Below are 24,059 nucleotides of genomic sequence, written 5' to 3'. Positions count from 1 at the left end.
TATGCCCTCCTGGCACACACGCTCGGAAAAATGAGGTCGTGTGCGACCAACAAGCACTCAAATACAGAAATACGTACAGTAGTGCTAAAAAATACAATTATACAGGCAAAATCATTTCTGGTCGTAAGTACATCCCGCACAGTCAGTCACCACTAAACGTTTCCGTTCGTATATACATCCCACACAGTCACTACAAGGAAAACGTTTGTGCAAGGTGGCGTAACGCAAACTATTTTGAAGAGAATGTCGTGTGTGATTGTTCATTGATCCAACACGGTTTATTCCTAGAAACTGTGTGCGTTGCCTTAGGTCATCGCCCACGGTGTTTTCTCATTAACTGTTTGCAATAAGAAAACCCAATTAGCGGGCTAATTGGCCTATTGTTAATAATCCATTTACTAATCTAATTGACATTCATATTAACAACATAATATATTCCATTTCCATATTAAGGAAGCAGGATTTCATAATTGAAATACATCGGAGTACAACATGATATAGCTTCAGCACTTAGCTACCCCATTACACAACTGCACCAGCAGCAAGTTTCACATGCAACATCTAGAACCTTTTGAAATTAGCATCATAGACGGTACATAGAGAGATGCATCTCATCTGGGAAACTACTGAAGCGGAAGGCGAATCTTGAGCCTTCATTCATGTTGAAGGTCTTTGCAACTTTAGGCCAGTGCCTGTGGATGATTGATCGTCCATCCTTCGACCTCTTCAGGAACACTTCAATATTGAACCGTGAGTGTTGTATGAAAACTTTCCTCGCATCCTGACCACAAAGGTGGTTTGAGAGGTAATCATCAGTGAACCCTGAAAACAAGGATGTGCATAAATATCTTCTCTATATTGGAAACGGGGCAAAGGAATAAAAAAAAGGCAAGGTATAATAGTTAGTACCATCTTGTAAACCTCGGTGCTTCCCATTGTTTCCTTGCAACACATATAAGGTAGTTAGTCATCAGGTTAAGTAAGGGTTCACATGCTATCAGTAAAATATGTTGATGAAAAATAAGCACATTGCAGATTCATCAGATTAATTCAAGCCACATGGAAAACCCATTTATCCAAACCAAGCATGATTAAGAACTAGGAAATATAGCACTTGTATATGTTTCTCATGTATTAAGTGCATCCAAATTTGATTTATTCCTCACATAGTATACAATAAGAGAATGCAGCCACAACAATTGAACATCGCATTGCAGAATTGAACCAAGCAGTTAACTAAATACCACAACAAATGAACCAAACGTTAACTGAGCACCGCATTGCACAATATAACATACTCATAATAGAAGATCATACAGTTAACCAAACCAAGCATGCTTAACAACTTGGAAATATAGCAATTGTATTTGTTTCTCATGTATTTAGTACAGCCAAATTCGATTTATTCCTCACATGGTATACAATAAGAGAATGCAGCCACAACAATTGAACATCGCATTGCAGAATTGAACCAAGCAGTTAACTAAATACCACAACAAATGAACCAAACGTTAACTGAGCACCGCATTGCACAATATAACATACTCATAATAGAAGATCATACAGTTAACCAAACCAAGCATGCTTAACAACTTGGAAATATAGCAATTGTATTTGTTTCTCATGTATTTAGTACAGCCAAATTCGATTTATTCCTCACATGGTATACAATAAGAGAATGCAGCCACAACAATTGAACATCGCATTGCAGAATTGAACCAAGCAGTTAACTAAACACCACAACAAGTGAACCAAGCCACAACAAATGAACCAAGCAGTTAACTAAACACCAATTGAATAATATAACATACTCCTAATAGAAGATCAGACAGTTAACCAAACCAAGCATACTTAACAACTTGGAAATATTGCACCCTGAAGAATTGAACATCACATTTGCATAATTGAACCAAGCAGTTAATTGAACACCACATTGCAAGACATATAGAACATATACACTATAGCAGAAGATTGCATTGTGAAAGTAGATAGCACAATTCACTAGAATTTGTTAAGGAGAGGCAGTAGCTAGCAAACTGAGCATGGGTCCTTATAGTGAGCTAATAAGACAAGCTACTCCTCATTGTCGGAGATATCGATGATGATTGGCTCCTTGGACATGGAAGAGGGCGAGGCCTCCGCATCGTTGGTGCCCTCGTTGTAGTGGTGAGTTGTCTGAGCCGCTCCGGGCACTAACCTGCTGGCTCTCGAGATGAGGTAAGCACGTGCACGCTGAGAAAACACCTCGTAGTCTTTGTTGAAGGCACCGACGGTGGCCTCGAGCAAACACCATGAACTGTCTTTAAAGCAGCCAACCGCGTCGCGGCGTCGGTGTGTGAGGCGTCAACGGTGGCCACGACGGCGAGGTGCTCCTCCAAGATTTGGGGGTCGGCACGAATGTCATCCATCGCGACCTCATCTGCGCGTGCGACCGCGATTTGCTTCTCCACTGCCAAATGCTCCTTAAGGTCTTGGCTATACTGCGTGCACCATGGCTTAGGCCGACGCTTATTTGGTGGAGGGGTCGGTGATTTGGGTGGAAGGTGCCGCGTTCGTGCCGGCGGTCAGGGCATGTTGGTTGTGGAAGGAGGAGGAGGATGGGGGTCGGGTGTGAATTACCTGCCTGGATAGGCGAGGCCAAGCAGTGTGAAGGAGGGCCGCCAACGAGGAGGCAGCGGCACTGCAAGCAAGGAGTGAAGGTTTCAACTTGGAAAGGAAGGCGGAAAGGGGGGAAATGTGGCTTTTGGTAAGGGGGAGGGGGCGGGGAGGTAGATATTTTTGCGGAAGCCAAAAATTTGGAATCGCTTCAGCCAAAAAACTAGCGCCCAAAGTGTCATCAGACACGGTCCCTTATTCAGACACGGTCCGAAGATATTTTGTGAGGCATCAAACACGGTTGGTTATAATAAACTGTGTGCGATCTACTTGATTTTTCATCTTGATTTGAATTACATAATGGGGTCACCGCGACCATGGACGGCGTTTGAATTGCTACACCTTTTATCTGCAGTGATAATAAAAGAATTGGAATTATTCAGGGTTCGTTTGGACATTTTTATGCATTAAGTGAGTTTTCAATGCATTTATGTGCATAATTAAAATTTGAACTACATGCACATGTTCTAGTGCATATAAATTGGTTGAAAACTCAAATCTTTGACCTTGGGTGCATGCTTAGGTCCCATGCAAGAAATGGGAATGAATGTCAAACACCCTGCCACCGTCACTCGGCCGCAAACATTGAGATACCTGGTTTTTAAATTCTAGTAAATCCAAAACTCGTCTGAAATTCATGAAACTTGGCATGCTATCATGGAGCGGCATCAACATGGCGTGGTAAAGTTTTTGTCCCATTTGGGGCAGGTTTGGGTATAGGCTTCTCACAAACCAGAGCTTCTGACAACAAGCATGATAGTTTCAGTAGGGAACGCCCCAACTTTGGGGACAAAACGATATCCATTGCCTCTAATTGCTTTCAAAAAATTTCTCGTGTCAACATAGAACAACAGGAGTGTTGTGTTATTTTTTGTGATTTTTCGGGGTTCGTCTGGACATTTTTATGCATTAAGTGAGTTTTCAACGCATTTATGTGCATAATTCAAATTTGAACTACATGTACATGCTCCGGTGCATATAAATTGGTTGAAAATCAAATCATTGTCCTTGGGTGCATGCTTAGGTCCCATGCAAGAAATGGGAATGAATGTCAAGCACCGTGCCACCGTCACTCGGCCGCAAACATTGAGATACCTGGTTTTTAAATTAAACTCGTCCAAAATTCATGAAACTTGGCATGCTATCATGGAGCGGCATCAACATGCCGTGGTAAAGTTTTTGTCCTATTTGTGGCACGTTTGGGTATATGCTTCTCACAAACCAGAGCTTCTCACAACAAGCATGATGGTTTCGGTAGGGAATGCCCCAACTTTGGGGGCGAAATGATATCCATTGCCTCTAATTGCTTTCAAAATTTTCTCGTGTCAACATAGAACAAAATAAGTGTTGTGTTATTTTTTTGTGATTTTTTGGGGTTCGTTTGGACATTTTTATGCATTAAGTGAGTTTTCAATGCATTTATGTGCATAATTCAAATTTGAAATACATGCACATGCTCCGGTGCATATAAATTGGTTGCAAAATCAAATCTTTGGTCCTTGAGTGCATGCTTAGGTCCCATGCAAGAAATGGGAATGAATGTCAAGCACCGTGCCACCGTCACTCGGCCGCAAACATTGAGATACCTGGTTTTTTAATTCTAGTAAATCCAAAACTCGTTTGAAATTCATGAAACTTGGCATGCTATCATGGAGCGGCATCAACATGCCGTGGTAAAGTTTTTGTCCCATTTGGGGCAGGTTTGGGTATATGCTTTTTACAAACCAGAGCTTCTCACAAAAAACATGATGGTTTCGGCAGGGAACGCCCTAACTTTGGGGGCGAAACGATATCCATTGCCTCTAATTGCTTTCAAATTTTTTCTCATGTCAACATAGGACAACGGGAGTGTTGTGTTATTTTTTGTGATTTTTCGGGGTTCGTTTGGACATTTTTATGCATTATGTGAGTTTTCAATGCATTTATGTGCATAATTCAAATTTGAACTACATGCACATGCTCCAGTGCATATAAATTGGTTGAAAAATCAAATCTTTGGTCCTTGGGTTCGTGCTTAGGTCCCATGCAAGAAATGGGAATGAATGTCAAGCACCGTGCCACCGTCAGTCGGCCGCAAACATTGAGATACCTGATTTTTAAATTCTAGTAAATCCAAAACTCATCTAAAATTCATGAAACTTGGCATGCTATCATGGAGCGGCATCAACATGCCATGGTAAAGTTTTTGTCCCATTTGGGGCAGGTTTGGGTATATGCTTCTCACAAACCAGAGCTTCTCACAACAAGCATGATGGTTTCGGTAGGGAACGCCCCAACTTTGGGGGCAAAACGATATCCATTGCCTCTAATTGCTTTCAATTTTTTTCTCGTGTCAACACAGAACAACAAGAGTGTTGTGTTATTTTTGTGATTTTTGGGGCTCGTTTGGACATTTTTATGCATTAAGTGAGTTTTCAATGCATTTATGTGCATAATTCAAATTTGAACTATATAAATTGGTTGAAAAATCAAATCTTTGGTTCTTGGGTGCATGCTTAGGTCCTATGCAAGAAATGAGAATGAATGTCAAGCACCGTGCCACCGTCACTCGGCCGCAAACATTGAGATACCTGATACGTCTCCGTCTTATCTATAATTTTTCATTGTTTCATGCAAATATTATACAACTTTCATATACTTTTGGCAACTTTTTATACTATTTTTCGGGACTAACATATTGATCCAGTGCCCGGTGCCAATTCCTGTTTGTTGCATGTTTTTTGTTTCGTAGTAAATCCATATCAAACGGAGTCCAAACGGGATAAAAACTGACGGAGATTTTTTTTGGAATATATGTGATTTTTGGGAAGAAAAAAACAACGCGAGACAATTTCCGAGGGGGCCACGAGGCAGGGGGCGCGCCCCAGGGGGTCAGGCGCGCCCTGGGCCCTCGTGTCCACCCCGTAAGGCGGTTTATTCCCTTCTTTCGCCGCAAGAAAGCTAATATCCGGATAGAGATTGTGTTAAAATTTCAGCCCAATCGGAGTTACGGATCTCCGGGAATTTAAGAAATGGTGAAAGGGCGGAATCAAGGAATGCAGAAACAAAGAGAGACAGATCCAATCTCGGAGGGGATCTCGCCCCTCCCACGCCATGGAGACCATGGACCAAAGGGGAAACCCTTCTCCCATCTAGGGAGAAGGTCAAGGAAGAAGAAGAAGGAGGGGGGCTCTCTCCCCCTTGCTTCCGGTGGCGCCGGAACGCCGCCGGGGGCTATTATCATCACCGCAATCTACACCAACGCCTCCGTCATCTTCACCAACATCTCCATCACCTTCCCCCCTCTATCTACAGCGGTCCACTCTCCCGCAACCCGCTGTACCCTCTACTTGAACATGGTGCTTTATGCTTCATATTATTATCCAATGATGTGTTGCCATCCTATGATGTCTGAGTAGATTTTCGTTGTTCTATCGGTGGTTTATGAATTGCTATGATTGATTTAATTTGCTTGTGGTTATGTTGCTGTCCTTTGGTACCCATCATATGAGTGCGCACGTGGATCACACCATAGGGTTAGTTGTATGTTGATAGGACTATGTATTGGAGGGCAAGAGTGATAGAAGCTTCAACCTAGCATAGAAATTGATGCATACGGGATTGAAGGGGGACCAATATATCTTAATGCTATGGTTGGGTTTTACCTTAATGAACGTTAGTAGTTGCGGATGCTTGCTAATAGTTCCAATCATAAGTGCATAGAATTCCAAGTCAGGGATGACATGCTAGCAGTGGCCTCTCCCACATAAAACTTGCTATCGGTCTAATAAAGTAGTCAATTGCTTAGGGACAATTTTGCAGCTCCTACCACCACTTTTCAACACTCACTATACTAAGTTTTTGTTTCTTTATCTAAACAGCTCCTACTTTTTATTTACACGCTCTTTATTATCGGGATCACGACGCGAGCTATATAGGGGCGACGGGATCCTCCCGAATCGGTGCGCCCTAAAAAAACAGCCCACCCACCACCCGTAGCCCATGATCCTCTCCCGCAGCACTGTGTCTTCATCCACGCTCGGTCCCCATGCTCCAACGCCGCCCTGATCCCACCGCGCCGCCGCCGCCCCTGGGTCCCGTGTGTCGTAGCTGCGCCGTAGTTCGCCGCGCGCCGCCGCAGACCACCACATCCAGTGCTAGATCAAGATGTAGCTCTCCCTCCTCCCAGATCCAGGCGTCGAACCCAATCCCTTTTGCCACCGGATCCGGGGTCGCTGGTCGACCACGGCGCCATGACTGCTAATCCAAGCCTGCATCCGGAGCCAAGCTCCTCACCTCAGCGACGCCACGGCTCACGGCCCGCATCCTGCGCCGCCCTTGAACACGCCGCTCCGGCCTTCTTCCATAAAGCCAGCGGCAGCTCCGTCTTCCACCGACCGCCAAGTGCTTCTCCAGTTCCCTTTCATCATCTTTCTCGTCTCACGACCAACCACCGCCTCCTCATCCCTCTGGCCTCGACCTACAGCTGTGGGAGGTCTTGACCTGCAGCTGCAGGAGGTCTTGATCTGCAGCTGGTCGCGTGCCCTGCTGCGATGCACTGCCACCAGTTACATCCGGCTCCGCCCCTATCCTTTCCCTCCCGACCTTCCTCTCTGTCTACAGCAACGAGCTCCTATGAGCAGTGAGCTGCCGTCCATGTCATCCTCAGCCACCCTCGAGCTTGCAAGATAGGCCACTGCCAACGCACAGGTCCGATGCATACATGCCAATGTACAGCTGAAAAAGTTCAAACAGGGCGCGCGGAACAGGGTGCGAGAAGTCTGTGCGGGCATCTATCTCTCCTTGCTGTTCTTTTTTCATCATGGTGCCATCGGGTCCATCTGCATCGAGGCCATCCTAACGCAGCAACAGTTGCGTTCGAGGCTAGCAACCTCGGCGTTGAGGTCTCCCACCAAGCCGAGCATAGCAGGTCAGACTATAAAGAAGTAGGAGGTCAGACTAAAGAAAAAAAGCAGGTTGAGAGATTCGTCCTCATCCAGAGGGAACGCAGGCCACCGCCTCACTAAGCAAGGGCCTCCTCGTCCTGCACAGCCATCTCCGCGCTGCATCATCGTTCCACTCCACGCCCGCCTCGCCTGCCAAGTGGAAGTTCAATTTCACTTGCAAGGTTGGTCACCTTGGTGTTCAGGTCATTGAGATGTCGGGTCGTTGCGTCCAGCTGCAAAAGGAGTACAGGCTCCTCCCGAGTGCAGCCTCCCGAGCTGGTCTGGCAATGGTCCGCCGGGCGCCTGAACCCAAATCGAGCCTAAACTTTTGTAGCTCGGTTTGCTGCATCCAGTTGCTAGCTTCCGTATGAATGAGTAGAGAAAAGTTACAGAGAGAAGAGAGAACAAGGAATAAAACGCGTAGTGGTGGTTACTTCTAGGAGATAAGATGGAGAGATAAGGACAAAAAGGTGTGGAGTAAAAACATGCATGGCTTTGTTATTACTACTTGTTTTCAAAAACAACATACGTTGGTACTGCTAGTGCTACTTGCATTATATGGACAGTGCACTAGCTTTTTTTTCAATTGACGGGTGTTGTCGATCTTACGGGAGTACCAAAACCCAACTAGCCACAAAGAAAAGATGATTCGGAAAAAATAGAATCACAAGTTCACGCGATGTTGTTGGCAATTCCTGCATTTAGGAAAACATAGTTTCAAAGATGTTTAATAAAAAAATAAGATTGTTTGGAGACGTGAAATGGGGATGTTTGGAAAAACCAAAACACTACAAAAAAGTTGAAGTTCATGTCCAAAAAGATAGGAGGTCAAAAGCACTAAAAACTTCCAAAGAAAATTGTCGGCAAATAACAACGAAAGTAAAAAAATTACCAGCGAAGTTCGGATGAGAAGCAAAAGCTTCGCCGGAAAGATATAATTTAACCAATTTTAAAAAAAGAAATGAAGTTCAAAAGCAACAAAACGTGAAGGTCACACTATTCAACTTTCACTTAATAACTCATATATTTTTGCCGTTACTATAAGAATTAAATGAAGATGTTCAAATTGAATGAACAAAGCAATTAGATGTTTATCTACCAAGAAGAAAACTTGCCTCACCAAGAAAAATGTTAACTTTGAAAATTAATAAATTGGAGAGTTTGGAAAAATGAGAAAACAAAGAAGTTTGGAAAAATGTTAACTTATCTATGGATTTTCCATTTTTAACTAAAAAGCCAATAATTTAATTTATTTAAAACATCCTAGGAAGATCAAAGTAAGAGCAGTTCAATTTTTTTTAATTAAAAATTGTATTTCCCCATTTCTAAAAAACCTAGAAGTTCAAATTATAAAAAGTCATTTCAAAAATTATAAAAAAGCAGGATTTCCCCGTTTCTAGAAAAAACCTAGAAGTTCAAATTTAAAAGACGAAGAAGTCCAATGTTTATTACAAACCCAAGAAGGTCAAGCTACAAAACACAATGCATCTCAACACAAATGTATAAAAAAAATCTTCTTCATTAGAAACTCCTAGAAGTTCAAATCTAAAAATGGAGCGGCTCGATGTTTATTAAAAAACTAGGTTTTTTCCATTACTAAAAGAAATAAAACCAAGAGGTGCTCCATTGCTCCGGACCCGGCTGCTCCAGGCGTCTCGTGCCACCCAAACTTTTGGTCTCTGTGTGTGTGTGTAAATTTGCACAAAAATAAACTCTAGAAGTTCACAAACCCCCGAAAAGACTACAAGTTAAAAGACAAAATAGTAGACAATTTTTCTGTCTCTGAAACTAAACCAAGAACTTCAACTTTAAGATACATAGCAGGTCGATAAGAAAATCAAAAATTTTTTGTATCTAAAAAGAAAAGCAAGAAGTTCAAATTAACATAACACACGACTTTGATGCTTATTTTTTATAAAAAGAACATTGTTTTACGGTTTTAGAAAAATGAAAAAAATAAACTATTCCGAACAAAGCAAGAAGTCCAAATTATAAAAAAAGAAAAGTTCAATATTAAAAAAACAAGGTTTTCTTCGTTACTAAAGAATAAAAATAAAGAAGTTCAAATAAAAATAAAAGGAGTAGCTTGATGTTTACGAAAAACTCAAATTCTTTCCGTTTCTTAAAAATGTTTGATGCTTATTTGAAAACATATTTTTTATCTAACAATAAGACTAAGAGGTTCAATTTGAAATAACATAGAACTTCGAAGAATATAAAAACTCATATTTGTTGCAAGAAGTTCACGTGCACCCCCATGCACGGTTCATAATTTATATTGCGGGGAGTTCGACCTCCAATTACATGTTTTAAAAAATAGCAAAAATGATGTCCGATCTTCAATTGCGTGTAATTCAACGTATACACAGAAATGTGACAGAAGTTCATAATGAAAACAACAAGAAGTTCAAGTACTGCAAGGAATGCATTTCAGGTGAGAATAAAAGTATAGAAATATAAAAGCTTAAAAGGTTTGTTAAAAGAAGTTCAAGTGCTGTGTTCGGAGAAGTTCAAAAATTCTTGCGAGAGAGGTTCACCTTGTATTTTCATGTTTAATTTTTTCCGTATAAAAATCGAATACAATTCTTTACTCAAAATATAAAAAAGATGAAGTTCAAATTGAAATAACAGAGAAGTTCGTAGGTTATTAAAACCTAGGATTTACCTGTTCAAGAAATAAAAAATAAAACACCATTTTTTGCACTTTTAAAAACAACTCATATATGAAAAAAATGGTTGCTAGAAGTTCAAGTGCTTGGCGAGGAAAAGTTTAAAAAATTCTTGTGAGAGAGCTTCGCCGTGTATTTAGATGTCGAAAATACAAAAAAATATATGTTGTTTTTTGTGTTTTAAAATAATTCTCTCAAATCAGAGAGAAGTTCAGAGTGATAACGACCGGAAGTTCACGTACTACATGGTGTGTATTTATATAATAAAAATACAATAAAGTGAAACTGAGTGAAGTTCAAACAGACATGTCTCAGAAGTTCAACTACTTCACGCCGTGCAAAAAACAGCATGTCAAAAAACAGAGTGAAGTTCAAACAAACATGCCCCAGAAGTTCAACTACTTCACGCAGTGCGTTTCCATTCGCAATGAAGGCAGAAATCATGATCTCACCATTTCTTTAATTTACCTCAAAACGACAGGAATATCATTTGTGTAAGTTTAAGTCCTCGGTCGGAGAAAGTTACAAAATATATTATGAGAGAGGTTTGTACAAAAAGAATATCATTTTTGTAACACTGATGAAATGGATGAGAAAAATTACAAATGAAAATATGCCACAGAAGTTCAACGTGAAAACAACACGAAGTTTGACTACTACGCTGAATGAATTTTAGATGGAATTTCTTTAAAATCATCGCGAGTATGAAAAGATGATCAACACGGGAAACTTGCGTGCTTACAACAGCTTTCCATCGGTATATCACCTTCTCAATTCCGATGAATGGATGGAGAGTTACAAGCAATGGATGGAGACCTACGAGCAAAAAAATCACGTGAAAAACAGAGTGAAGTTCAGGTACACGCGCAGAGAAGTTCAGGTTCTTCACGCGGTGCATTTTCAAAGAATCTGTTTCGCGATTAAGGCAGAACGCATGATCCCGCCGTTTTCGAAATTACTTGAAAACGGCTAGGAATCAGAGAAAACCATAAACATGAAAAAGTTCCGCATTTTCCATAGCTTTTCAAGGGTATATTATTTGCCGCATTTCGATAAAGTTTGTAGAAATTACGGCGAAAATATGTTTTTCGCCATTTTCGAAACTGACTTAAAACCGTAAAGAATTGGGAGAAACAATACATACCAAAAAGTTTCGCATTTGTTCAAGCTTTCCAACGCCATATCATTCGCTGCATTTAGACGCACGGTTAAAACATTAGCTTGAAAATACGAACTCGGTAGGACTTGGACCATTTTCTAAATTACTCTTAAACCATTCAAAATTAGAAAAAAACTTTCAAGATGAAAAATTAGCGCATTTTCATAAGCTTTCCAACACCGTATCATATGCCTCCATTGGATTAGCCGTTTAGAAATGACATCGAAAAAACGAACTCAGCTGTTCGGTTTACGAAATTTTACATTTTTTCAAATTACTCTTTAACCATAGGGAATTATAGAAAACTTTCAACATGTGGAAGGAGCGGTTTTGCAGAAGCTTTCCAACGCCATATTATATGCCTCATTCCGATAAACGGTTTAGAAATGCGATCGAAAATACGATTCATGTTTTTTGTGTGAAGAAAAAACAGTTTTCAAAACTGCTCTTAAACCGTTTATATTTTGCCAAAAATTTAAGTTGGTCATGATATTGGTGTCCATAGCTTTTCAAAGGTATATCGCAAGCCCCATTTGGGCAATGTTGGCGGAAGTTCAACCTAGTTCCCAGGGAAGTTCCGTACTACTAGCGGGGCAGGTCAGGTTGTGATCAGAATATTATTCTGATCCCGTGATCAGAATATATATATGGTTGCTTGCCATTGAGGCGACCGCGGAGCGTTCTCCTCGCGTCCCTCCCCGCGCGCTCTGCCAACGGTTGGGCATGCGCACGATCACGTTGGGGGCCCCGTATGCATGCAGTTGCGCCGCGCACGTTGCCACGCGATGCAGTTACGTGTGGCACGCCGGAGTTACGCGCTACAAATTAGAACTACCATCAGGGTCTGCCAATATTCCTGGCCGTCCGGCTTCCCTTTAATTCCCGCGGCCATTATAACCTTAGTCTCTTCAACCTTTCGATCGCGCCCCACAACACAACAAGCACACCCACGACGACACATAGAGAGGGGATGTCTGGCAACGCTCCAATGGAGTTCGTCCAGCATAGAGTGGAGACCCACGCGAGGGAGACGGATCTCTCGGTGGTGTACACCATCGACCCAGCCATGGTGGATGACTACGTCAACAGCGTTGAGCAGTTGCTTGCTGGAGACAAGTACAAGGTGGTCGGCATCGACCTCCTGTACACCACCGGTCGTCCCAGCATAGATCAAAAGGTCGCCGTCGCCCAGTTGTGCGTGCGCCATCATGTCCTCATCTACCACTACTGCATGGCCACAGAGCCTTGCGACCGTTTCAATAGGTTTGTCAACATCACTGACTACAAGTTCGCCACGGTGGATTCCACCAATGATGTAAAAGCGCTCAGTGTTACGGGCTTGGCCTGCAAGAACCTTGTCGAAATCCGTGACCACTACACGGTCTGGGCTAGCACGAAGAAGCATTCCCTGGTCAAACTCGCCTCGTCCATCATCGACCCCTACTACGAAAAGATGAAGCAGGATGCCCAGAGAACAAGTCCCGTATCCTGGCATGGGGCCTGAATGCGGCAAATGGATGAACCTCACCTCAGGTTTGCGGCCAAGAGCGTGTACACATGCTACGAGATGCACAGGCGAATCGTTGACATGAGGAAGTGCCTCGTTACCCAAATCGACGAGCCTGGATCGAGCCACAAGTAGAGCAAGCAGCGTCACAAGAAGTAGATGATGACCAGATGATCGTTTATGCTAGTTAATCATGCATGTAATATATAATTTACTTTATTGGTGTGTGGAAATGTCATGTGTGTAGTAGCCACCTATGTAATTATGCATGTAATAGTTTGCTTTGGTGTGTGCAAATGCCATGGTTGTAGTAGCCACCTATGTAAGTGGATGTTTAATTTGGTTATGCAATCATGTCCTTATAAGTGTGTGTGTGTGTGTATGTTGTTGTTCTATATGCAATCCCATCACACAACGCACATGTCTTATTATCAGCAACCGTTTGTGTTCTTATCGGTCTACAGACATATTTCTGATTACAGACTTGTTTGCCGCGTATCACACACATCTTGTTAAGTTGAACCGTTTCTGTTCTCATGTCTCAACGCAAACAGTTCATCCGAGTGAACCGCATGCCGTATATCGCACACACCTTTGATCGGGATGACAGTTTATTTTGTGTTGCCTAATCATAAACAGTTCATCCGAGTGAACCGTATGCTGTGTATCGCACACGCCTCCATCTGGCTACATGTTTCTTTTGTTCCTCCTCATCGCAAATAGTTCATTGAACTGAATCATATGCCCTTCATCGCACACGCAACTAAAACCTGAACCGTTTTTGATGCATCCGTCATCGCAAACGTTTTACACATTTATGACGGTTTTCATACAACACCGTTTGCGACTATGGCATCGCACACAGTTTCTCGAAGGGTCTCTGATCGTAGTGTCACGTTAGCAGCATCCTGCAGTAGTGCAAACTACTCAACTACTTACAATTTCAGCACTTGCAGACAATACCTTACCGGAAACTACTTGTCATTTCCTTCTGCTCCTTGTTTGGTTCGACACTCTTACTTATCGAAAAGATCTACAATTGATCCCCTATACTTGTGGGTCATCACAAGCCAATACGAACAACAGCCCAAACGAAGGGGTTATGACCAAGAATATGCATTTTCATTTTATGCTTCCAACTAGCAAAATTTGTACCATCAAAATAAGGACATCTACGATGATAGTTACCCTCGCTAGATGCCATACTCTCCTAGGTTGTGAAACCAAGGCTATGATCACCAAAGCTATGGAAATCAAGGCTAATGGAGACCAAAGCTCTGATACCACTTGTAGGATCAAAAGTATGTCTAGAGGGGGTGATTAGACTACTTGACCAAATAAAAATCTTTCCTTTTCCCAATTTTAGTTGTGGGCAGATTTTAGCGATTATGATAAGTCAAGCAATCAACCTACACATGCAATTCTAAGAGTATAGCTGCGGAATGTGAAACATTGCACATGAAGGTAAAGGTAAGGGTTTGGAGAAGGCAAACACAATGGAGACACGAAGATTTTTGGCGTATTTCCGATATGTGGTGCTATCATATGTCCACGTTGATGGAGACTTCAACCAATGAAGGGTAACGACTGCGCGAGTCCATGAAGGGCTCCACCCATGAAGGGTCCACGGATAAGCAACCTTTTCTATCCCACCATGGCCATCGCCCATGAAGGACTTGCCTCACTTGAGTAGATCTTCCCGAATTAGGCGATCTCCTTGCCCTCACAAACTTCTTGGTTCAACTCCACATCATGTCGGAGGCTCCAAGCGACACCTAACCAATCTAGGAGACACCACTCTCCAAAAGGTAATAGACGGTGTGTTGATGATGAACTCCTTGCTCTTGTGCTTCAAATGATATTCTCCCCAACACTCAACTCTCTCACACAGATTTGGCTATGGTGGAAGAAGGATTTGACTGGAAAGCAACCCGGGGAAGGCTAGAAATCAAGGTTCAAATGGCAGGAATGGAATCTCTTGATCTCAACACATGAGTAGGTGGTTCTCTCTCAGAAAATGAATGATGAAAGTGTACGCACATTCTGATGTCTCTCTCTCTATGAGAAGAAGGGGGTGGAGGGGTATATATAGCCTCCACACGAAATCTAACTGTTAGACACTTTTGACCCATCTCGGTGGCACCGATCAGAAAACTTGGTGGCACCAATTTATACAAAAATATGACTGTTAGGAATCTCGGTGGGACCGATTGGAACAACTCGGTGGAACTGGTGTGCTAGGGCTTAGGGCAAACCTCATCTCAGTGGTGCCGATTGCATCATCTTGGTGAGACTGAAGTGAAGCAATAAGCAATAGAGAATCAGTCAAGCCAACTCGGTGGGACCGATTGCAACATCTCGGTGGGACCAAAGTGAATGCAACAAGTCACAGAGCGTTGGCAAGGCCATCTTGGTGGGACCGAGATCCATATCGGTGTGACCGAATTTTTAGGGTTCGGAGGGAAATATCGGTGGGGCCGAGTTGGGAATTAGGTTTTGGACATATTTGGATAGAGAAAGTGGCTGAGGGTTTTGGAGCAATATCACTAAGCACTTTGAGCAAGTAGAACATTAAGCATACCTCATCCCCTTTTTATAGTATTGGCTTTCCTATGGACTCAATGTGATCTTGGATCACTTAAACAGAAGTGTAGAGTCTTGAGCATTTGCCAATCCTTGTCCTTAGCATTTTGAGGGGTCCACATCTCTATTTCATGCCATGCCAATCATTGAACATCCTGAAATATTTATCTTGAATCTATATTAGTTCAATGAGATATATGTTGTTATGAATTATCAAAACGACCCGGGGATTAGTTGCACTTTCAATGCCGCTTGCACACTAACAGAGCTAGGGGTAGTATTCATGGTGGTATTTATGCTACTCGCCTTGTTAGGCGTCTTAATGTTGCTATTCTTCTAGGTGATCACCTGCTACCTAGAGTTTATTTAGATCACGAGTCCATGATATCCCACCATTTTATTGACAAACCCGAGCCTCCTCGTTGTTATCTCTATAATTTTTTATTTTGCAAGGAAACACGTAAGGTTATTACATTACTTTGTTTGATGCTTATGCCAGGAACAAATACACCATCATGCCTGAGGACATCACTGCTTACAAGAGCTCGCTAGCTACTACAGAGAACGAGGCCCAACCTTGGGACGCTCGAGTGCCGCGACCAAGGCAATTCCTTCCTGGACCAGATGGATTCTGTTAGTGGCCATAGACCAAGTTACATTCATGTTTACACATTCATTGCACTTGTCAGTGTTCATCGTTTCCTTTGTTTATTTGCTTTCGTTTGTTTCTTATGTGTGCTTGAAATTTTTTCGAAAATCCAAAAAATATTTCCCTCTTCTATTCGTTTTTTCTTTCTTGTTTAGCTAGTTCATAGTAGTAAAAAACCCAAAAAGATTTCTCGCTTCTTCTTTTGCTGTTTGTTGGGAGTTCTTCGGTGTACATAGTCTTTCTTGCTTTTTTTTCATTTGCTTTCTTCAAAAAAACTAAAATACTCCAAAAAGATTTCAGTGTGTTTCTCTGAATTTATTTTTGTTTCTTTGAGTCGTCGTAAGGAGAAGACTTCTAAGAATTGTCAAGTGGCTCTCATTTGCTTTATTGTTGATTAACGAAGGGCCAATGTTTCCTTGTCATCTCCTTTGAATAAAGCGTTTCACATTTCATCTTAGTCCACGGCACCCATGCACTATTATTATTTTCATATCATTCGGTCATGCAAGTGAAAGACAATAATGATGATGATTTGATGAAGTGTATGTGGCGAAGAAAAGCCGGTATGAACTCTTCTTGTTTTGTTTTTGTAAATATTTTTAACTTAGTAGCCCTGATTCAACATATTGTAAATAAAAATGTTTGTGATGACAATTAGAGACTATAGTTTCTCATGCCATGCTTAAGTATCTAGGAGTGGATAATATGTTATCTTAGGTGTCAACATGCATTAAAATGATTGTGATGTAGTATATTAGGATGGTATCCTCCTTTGAAGAATTGAAGTGACTTGACTTGGTACATGTTCACTCATGTAGTTCATTCAAAACCAATGTAACCTTTATGATATTTATGTTCAGAGTGTTTATATCCTACTCATGCTCATGTTCAATGTTAGTTATTCGCAATGCATGATTATGACCGTTGTCGCTCTCTAGTTGGCCGCTTCTCAATCTATTTGCTAGCCTTCGCCTGTACTAAGCGGGAATACTACTGATGCATCCAAGTTCATGAAACCCAAAGTTGTGGCAAGAGAAGTCCAACATATCTACATATATGCGGTATTACCCTGCCATCTCAAGTAAATTTGCAGGTATCATCTCTACATATATACGGTATTACCCTGTCATCTCTAGGCCTACTGGGCGGTGATGGAGATGGATGAGATTTATTATGTAATCGAGTCAATTTGTTAGGGCTTGATCCCTAGTATCCACTATGTTCTGAGATTGATGTTGCTATGTGTAATGCTTATCACTAGGGCCTGAGTGCCATGATTTTAGATCTTAACCTATTATGTTTTCATTAATATATATGAGTTCTTGATCCTATATGCTAGTTATACACACTTGTTATTGTTCTGAATCATAGACTCCAAGGTGACAATAATTTGGATACTCTCTGGGGATGATTGTAATTCAAGGAGTTCATTTATCCACTATATGTTAATGCTTTGGTCCGGTTCTATGTTAAAAGGAGGGCTTAATTACCCTTAGATTTCCTCATGGACCCCGCTGCCACGGGAGGGTAGGACAAAATATGTCATGCAAGTTCTTATTATAAGCACGTATGACTATATACGGAATACATGCCTACATTGAATTGATGAATTGGAGCTATTGTGTATCACTCTAGGTTGTTACTGTTACATGATGAATGGCATCCATACAAATATCCATCACTGATCCAATGCCTACGCTTTGCTCATGTTATCTTTGCTAAGTTACTACTATTGCTGCTACTATTGCAACTGCTACAAAACTACTACTATCGCTGTTAGTGTCACTGTTGCTACTGTTACCACTATTATCAAAACTATCATACTAATGTGCTACTGATACTTTGTTGCAGAGAAATAACTTCTCAGGTATGGTTGAATTGAAAACTCAACTGCTAAGGCTTATAAATATTCTTGGCTCCCCTTGCATCAAATCAATAAATTTGGGTGAAATACTACCCTCGAAGAATGTTGCAATCCCCTATAATTGTGGGTCATCAGACTCAAGTCTCACAATTCATTATTTAAGTACATAGAGTAAAATAAAAACAAAAACAACCACAACCTGCAGAAATAGGGATCTATGCATATACACATGGCCTACTATTGGACCACCATTCAAACCGGTTGTATGTATCTCATGGTATGATCTCCCATTGGTTGCACCCAAAGGCCATAAGCTCCCACACTCTCGCATGGTGAAGAAAATACCACGTATGGATCCATCATGTAGCTCAGTAAATAACTTGCAAAAAGTTGTGAATCTTTGTTCTATTAAAAACACAACCATTCTTGCAATTTCATATAGCCCAAAGCAAAGCACAAACTCCCACACGGGTTTGTGTCTGAATTTTAGACTCAACCCCACCTAACCAGTTACCAAACACATTTGACATACTCGTGGGCAGAGGCAAATTAAATTCCTTGTGAATTTTTCTCCATAACAACTTCGCGAGAGGGTAAGCAAGAAACAAATGATGACGTATTTCCTCCTAATCACAGAAACAACATTGTTTGCTCCATTGCCATCTATGTTTTGCTAAATTGTACTTAGTAAGATTGACCCCCACCCCCGTGCATAAAACACATGAAAATTTTAATCTTTAATGCCATTTTGGTCTTCCAAATATGAGATGAATGAAAAACAAGCCCAATATTAATCATGTCTGTGTACATTAGTTTCACATAAAACACCCTTGAAGTTAACCTCCAATGGAAGGTATCAATCTCATTAGTTAACATGACCTCCATCAACCTTCTAACTAAATAAAGCTAAGTAGCCCATCTATCACCAATCAGAGCTCGTACGAATTGGACATTTAAAGGAGATGACCCTATTATTGTGCTAACATAAGCATCCTTAACATGCACAGTATTATAAAGCACTAGATATTGCAAAGCTAAAGCCGTATCCCCCTGCCAGATATCCTCCCAAAAGCGCGTAGAGCAACTGAAAGGATCGATATAGTTGACTAGAGGGGGGTGAATAGGCAACTAATAATTTTTAGCTTTTCTTTACCAAATTAAACTAATCATCAAAAAGGTTGTCTAGATATGCAACTAGGTGAGAAACCTATATGATGCAACAACAACTAGCACACAAGAAAGCAAGGGATACAACACAATATAAGCTTGCACAAGTAAAGGTAAGAGATAACCAAGAGTGGAGCCAGTGGAGGCGAGGACGTGTTACCGAAGTTCCTTCCCTTTGAGAGGAAGTACGTCTCCGTTGGAGCAGTGTGGAGGCACAATGCTCCCCAAGAAGCCACTAGGGCCATCATATTCTCCTCACGCCCTCACACAATGCGAGATGCCGTGATTCCACTATTGGTGCCCTTGAAGGCGGTGACCGAACCTTTATAAACAAGGTTGGGGCAATCTCCACAACTTAATTGGAGGCTCCCAACGACACCACAAAGCTTCACCACAATGGAATATGGCTCCGCGGTGACCTCAACCGTCTAGGGTGCTCAAACACCCAAGAGTAACAAGATCTACAAGGGATTAGTGGGGGAATCAAATTTCTCTGGGTGGAAGTGTAGATCGGGGCCTTCTCAACCAATCCCTAGAAAATCAACAAGTTTGATTGGCTAGGGAGAGAGATCAGGCAAAAATGGAGCTTTGAGCAACAATGGAGCTTGGGGAGGGAAGAGGCGAGTCGGCTTGGAGAAGAAGACCTCCTTTTATAGTGGGGGAACCAATCCAACCGTTACCCCCTCTTCAGCCCGCACAGAGTGGTACTACTGCTCAGTGAGGCAGTACTACTGTTGGTAGCAGCGGTACTACCGCGGCCCCAGCGGTACTACCACGGTGACTGAGAGTAGAGGTGTCAGAAGGGAATGAAAGAGAGAGAGGGGGTTTGGGCAGCACTGGTAGCGGTGGTAGCTGCGGTACTACCGCTGCTACTGCCGCTACTACTGCCGCTCAACCCAACACGAGGAGAGACGCCCTCGAATTGAGGCGGTAGCAGTGCCAAACAAGGACGGTACTGCCGCCGATGCACCCAAGCGGTTCTACCGCTATAGTGCAGCGATACTGCCGCTTGAGGACCATGGGCGGTACTACCGCTCTGGCGGCGGTACTACCGCTAACACCTCACACTCTCCACTTTCGTTGAAAGCACAAACTCCAAGAAGAGGAAAGGAGCTGGGGGTGAAAAGATGAAGTGTAGTACGTGTTGATTCCACCCTAGCCTTTCCAATGCGGACCCGCTCTTGATAGTACGGTGTCTCCTACGACTCAAATCCACCAAAACCGAGATGAAAGAGACTACACCATCTTCACTTAAAGCTCCAAGGGGAAAGAATCGTCTCGTGCCAATGAATGAATCTCTGAAATACTCAACGCACACGATTAGTCTGCAAAAGCATTGTCATCAATCACCAAAACTACTTAGAGAGAGGCATGCCCTAACAATCTCCCCCTTTTTGGTGGATTGATGACAACACAGGATTTGCACAAAGGAATGACGGGCTCCCCCTAAATGTGTGCACTTAATTAGAGGTGCCTTTGGATTGCAAAGTACACACATTAGGATCAACACTCCACCTATATTTTATAGTCTGTCAACATTTGCATCAAAGATGAGACATATATGGGGTAGGATGCAATAGAGTAGAAAGTGAGCAAAGTAGACATATGAGATAAGCATGAACTCACAAACTACTAAAGTACTCGACATATATACAAAGATAATAATATGATAGGGTAGCATATGTCTCACACCATATGAAAGGGTACCAGGTCTCACGAACACAAACCAAACCAAAGCAAATGACGAGAAGAGAGTTTGCGAGAGAGAAAGACAAGGCAAATATGACACGCTCGCAACTCGCAACAGGAAAAATCCCTAAAATCTCTCGCCCTTTGGCACCGAGACTCCAAAAGGGCAAAGAGTGTAGCTACAACCACAAGTGATAACACAATTGACAACCTCCATCATCACATCCCTGCGTGATCGTCCGCTCCTCCGTCATCGGCACGGGGCTGGTCGGTGTCTGAGTCTGTCCACGGGTGGTGCTGTTGAACCCACTCCTCCTCATCGGTGATCTTGCCCTCAGATCCATTGGCAACTGTTACATCTAACTGACGCATGAGCTCCTTGTGACGGTTCCTGGCCTTCTTCTCAGACACATGAGCCATATACTGTCCATGAGACTCCATGCAGAAAAGTTTCTTCATCTTGTGCTTGAGCTTCTTTGCCCATGAGGGCTCTACTCCAGAGGGCACATAGTCCTCATCATCTTCAGCATCAGCCTTAGCCTCGACCTCGTCAGCTCCACACGAAATCTCTGACTTCGGAACCGAAGTGCCCTAGTTCTCCTTCTTCCTCAGACGCTTGATCTCATGAGGGATCAACTCGCCATTCTCCAGCACGACACCAGGATAAGTGTGCTCCCAAGACTTCTCAATAAGAAACATGAGAAAAGGACCATAGATGGGGCACTTGCACTCGGAGATAGCGGGGAGAAGCTCAGACCACATGACATGAGAGATATCCAAGGAATCTCCAGTGTTTTCTTCCTTCTCATGCTGACAGAAAAGTAAAATGTACACGAGAAATGAGTGAACCATATCCAAGTTCCCAATGCATGGGAAAAGAGTCTCCTTGAAGATGCGATGAAGGATGTCTAGATAGGCAGGCAGCTCATACGTCTCCTTCTGCACCTCGGGGTTAATCTTCATAGTGCAGAACAGCCACAGAGCTTGCTTGTGAGTAGAAGTTGTATTCTAGTGAGGAAGAAAGCCAACTGGGTTCTCAAGCCCTTGATCTTCAATCCCAAACAATTCCATGAACGCCTTACATTTGAAAGACAGAAGTTTCATTAGTCATCCAAGTCAGGGTCCTTTCCGCATCAGTGCCAAGATGAACCGTGGCATAAATCTGAGCCACCAAATCCGCATCAAAGTCCTTGTTGAACTCCATGATCCTAAGAATATTCACCTGAGTACAGATCTGCAGAGCTTCACCAAAGTATGCAGGATCCTTCTCCATATAGGCAATGTTGATGGAGCGGACATCGACATAAAGATTTTTCTTCGCTTTGATCACATCAAAATATATTGCCCACTGAAAACGGTTCCAGAACGGGCGGTTGACCAAAGTGGGTTCTCGATCTTCCACATATGGGTTGCGCCGGCGCCTTTCACAGAACTCCTTTGCAGTCATCTCTGTCACAGACTTGGTCCTAGGCTTGGGCTTGTTCGCAACAGTCTTCTTGGGCTGAGAAGGAGGAGGAACACTTGAGGAAGCAGCCCTTGACTCGGAAGTGTGATAGCTCTTTGAACTAGTATGCCCGGGGTTGACACGACGGACATGTTGCTTTGAAGAGCCATCACCTGGAACCAAACACAGGAACACAAGAAACAACACGAAAGAACGAGCATAAGCCACCAGAGAAAGCAACAAGGATCAATAGTGTAATGCCCCAGATACAACTTTCCATATTTGTAACTCCGACTCTTGCCTTTTCCGGAGATGCGATATGATATTCCCTTCGTGGATGGGTTTTGCCTTTGTTTTGCATTTTGTTCATGTCATGCATTTAATATCATGTCATCATGTGCATTGCATCATCATGTTTTCAAAACTTGCATTCATCCGGGTTCTCCCCGTTCCTTCCGTTGTCCGTTCTGAGCTCAGACACACTTGCACGCGCCCGCGGCACGTCCGAAATATTATTTTATAAGTGGCCAGAAAATGTTCTCGTAATGGGTCGAAAGTTGGCATGTGGTGTTGTTATAGTGTAGGTAGACCGCCTGTCAAGTTTCGTCGCATTCGGAGCTCGTTTGATAGCCCAACCATTAAACATATAGCGGCACTATAGTCGGTCATACGTCGGACGTTTCCGGTATCCGGAAACATGTGCCGGGCTGCCCATCTTCCTCTCTTCTCAACCATCAAGTTCCACCTGAGCCCCCTTGCATCAGTGCATCGAACCCCTCGCGCGCATCCGAAAGTTGTCCCGAACCCGACCCGGGCAGCCGCCACCGTTGGTTCCGGATCATCCCCAAACGTCCCTAAAACATCACCGTTTTCTTATTTGGACTCCCTAGCCTATCTTTTCTCGACCACCCAATTTCGATCGGACGGTCCAAACCTACTCCTTTTTGTCCCTATAAACAGTCCACCTCTATCCAAATCAGACCAAGACCTAATTTCTAGGGATCCTCCCCTGTCCAATCCCCGCCGCCGCCACTCTCCTTGTTTTCAGCGCCGAGCCAGCCAGCCCCCTCCCCTCGATCCAACTCCACCTCACCCGATGCCTCCTCGATCCTCTGCCCAAGCTCCACCCACAGCTCCCCGTCAACCTCGACCTCGCCTCGTCGTCCGGCCGACACCGACGACCGGACCCTCGCCAAAGATGAGTCCCGATAGCCCTGCTCCTTTCCCCTCCTTCTTCTCTTTCTCTCTCGTCTCACATCTCCCCTCTCTCTCTCTCTCAGGAACCTCTTCTGCGGCCCATCGCCATGGAGAGTCACAGGAGCTCCGCCGCAAGACCCAAGCCACACGTCGCCACCAGGGATCCGTCGGACGTGGCCTCTGCCCAGATCCGGCATCCTCAGCCCCGGATTCACTCCTCCTCCTCCCGGTTCCAGGAAGCATCAGCGTCCCTGCCCAAGGATCCCCGGTCCACCTCCTCCGGCCACCTCCCCACCACGTCGCCCACCGGATCCGCCCTTCTGCTCCATCCCGCCGCTCACGGGAGTCCCTGTGTCCCCGCCGTTGACTGCGTCCCCACTGTCGCTGTGTTCTTCCGCCAAGTCCCTGGAGCCGCCGCCCTGCTTCATGCCTTGGCCCGCCATGGATGGCCGGCTCTGCCAAGCTCCGCCGCTGTCGTCCGGGACCACCTCCTGCCCGGATTCGTCCAGCCCCGTCTCGCGTCGCCTCCCTCAAGTTGCAGTTGCTCTGCT

The 24,059-nt window shown here is 43.4% G+C and overlaps 1 protein-coding gene across 1 annotated transcript in view; it reads left to right on the top strand.

Annotated features, from left to right (window-relative positions):
• LOC125506989 (RING-finger protein MAG2) overlaps nt 1-7,887 on the top strand; it is a 40,139-nt gene extending 32,252 nt beyond the window's left edge. The window contains exon 4 of the mRNA XM_048671693.1: nt 7,814-7,887. Coding sequence (XP_048527650.1) covers nt 7,814-7,887 — 74 coding nt within the window. The remainder of the gene's footprint in view (nt 1-7,813) is intronic.
• Nucleotides 7,888-24,059: the final 16,172 nt, after the last annotated feature.

Source organism: Triticum urartu, chromosome 5, assembly GCF_003073215.2.
Source record: "Triticum urartu cultivar G1812 chromosome 5, Tu2.1, whole genome shotgun sequence".
Classification (NCBI taxonomy): domain Eukaryota; kingdom Viridiplantae; phylum Streptophyta; class Magnoliopsida; order Poales; family Poaceae; genus Triticum; species Triticum urartu.
The sequence above is the reverse complement of the archived record's forward strand: the minus strand, read 5'-3'. Positions and strand labels throughout refer to the sequence as shown.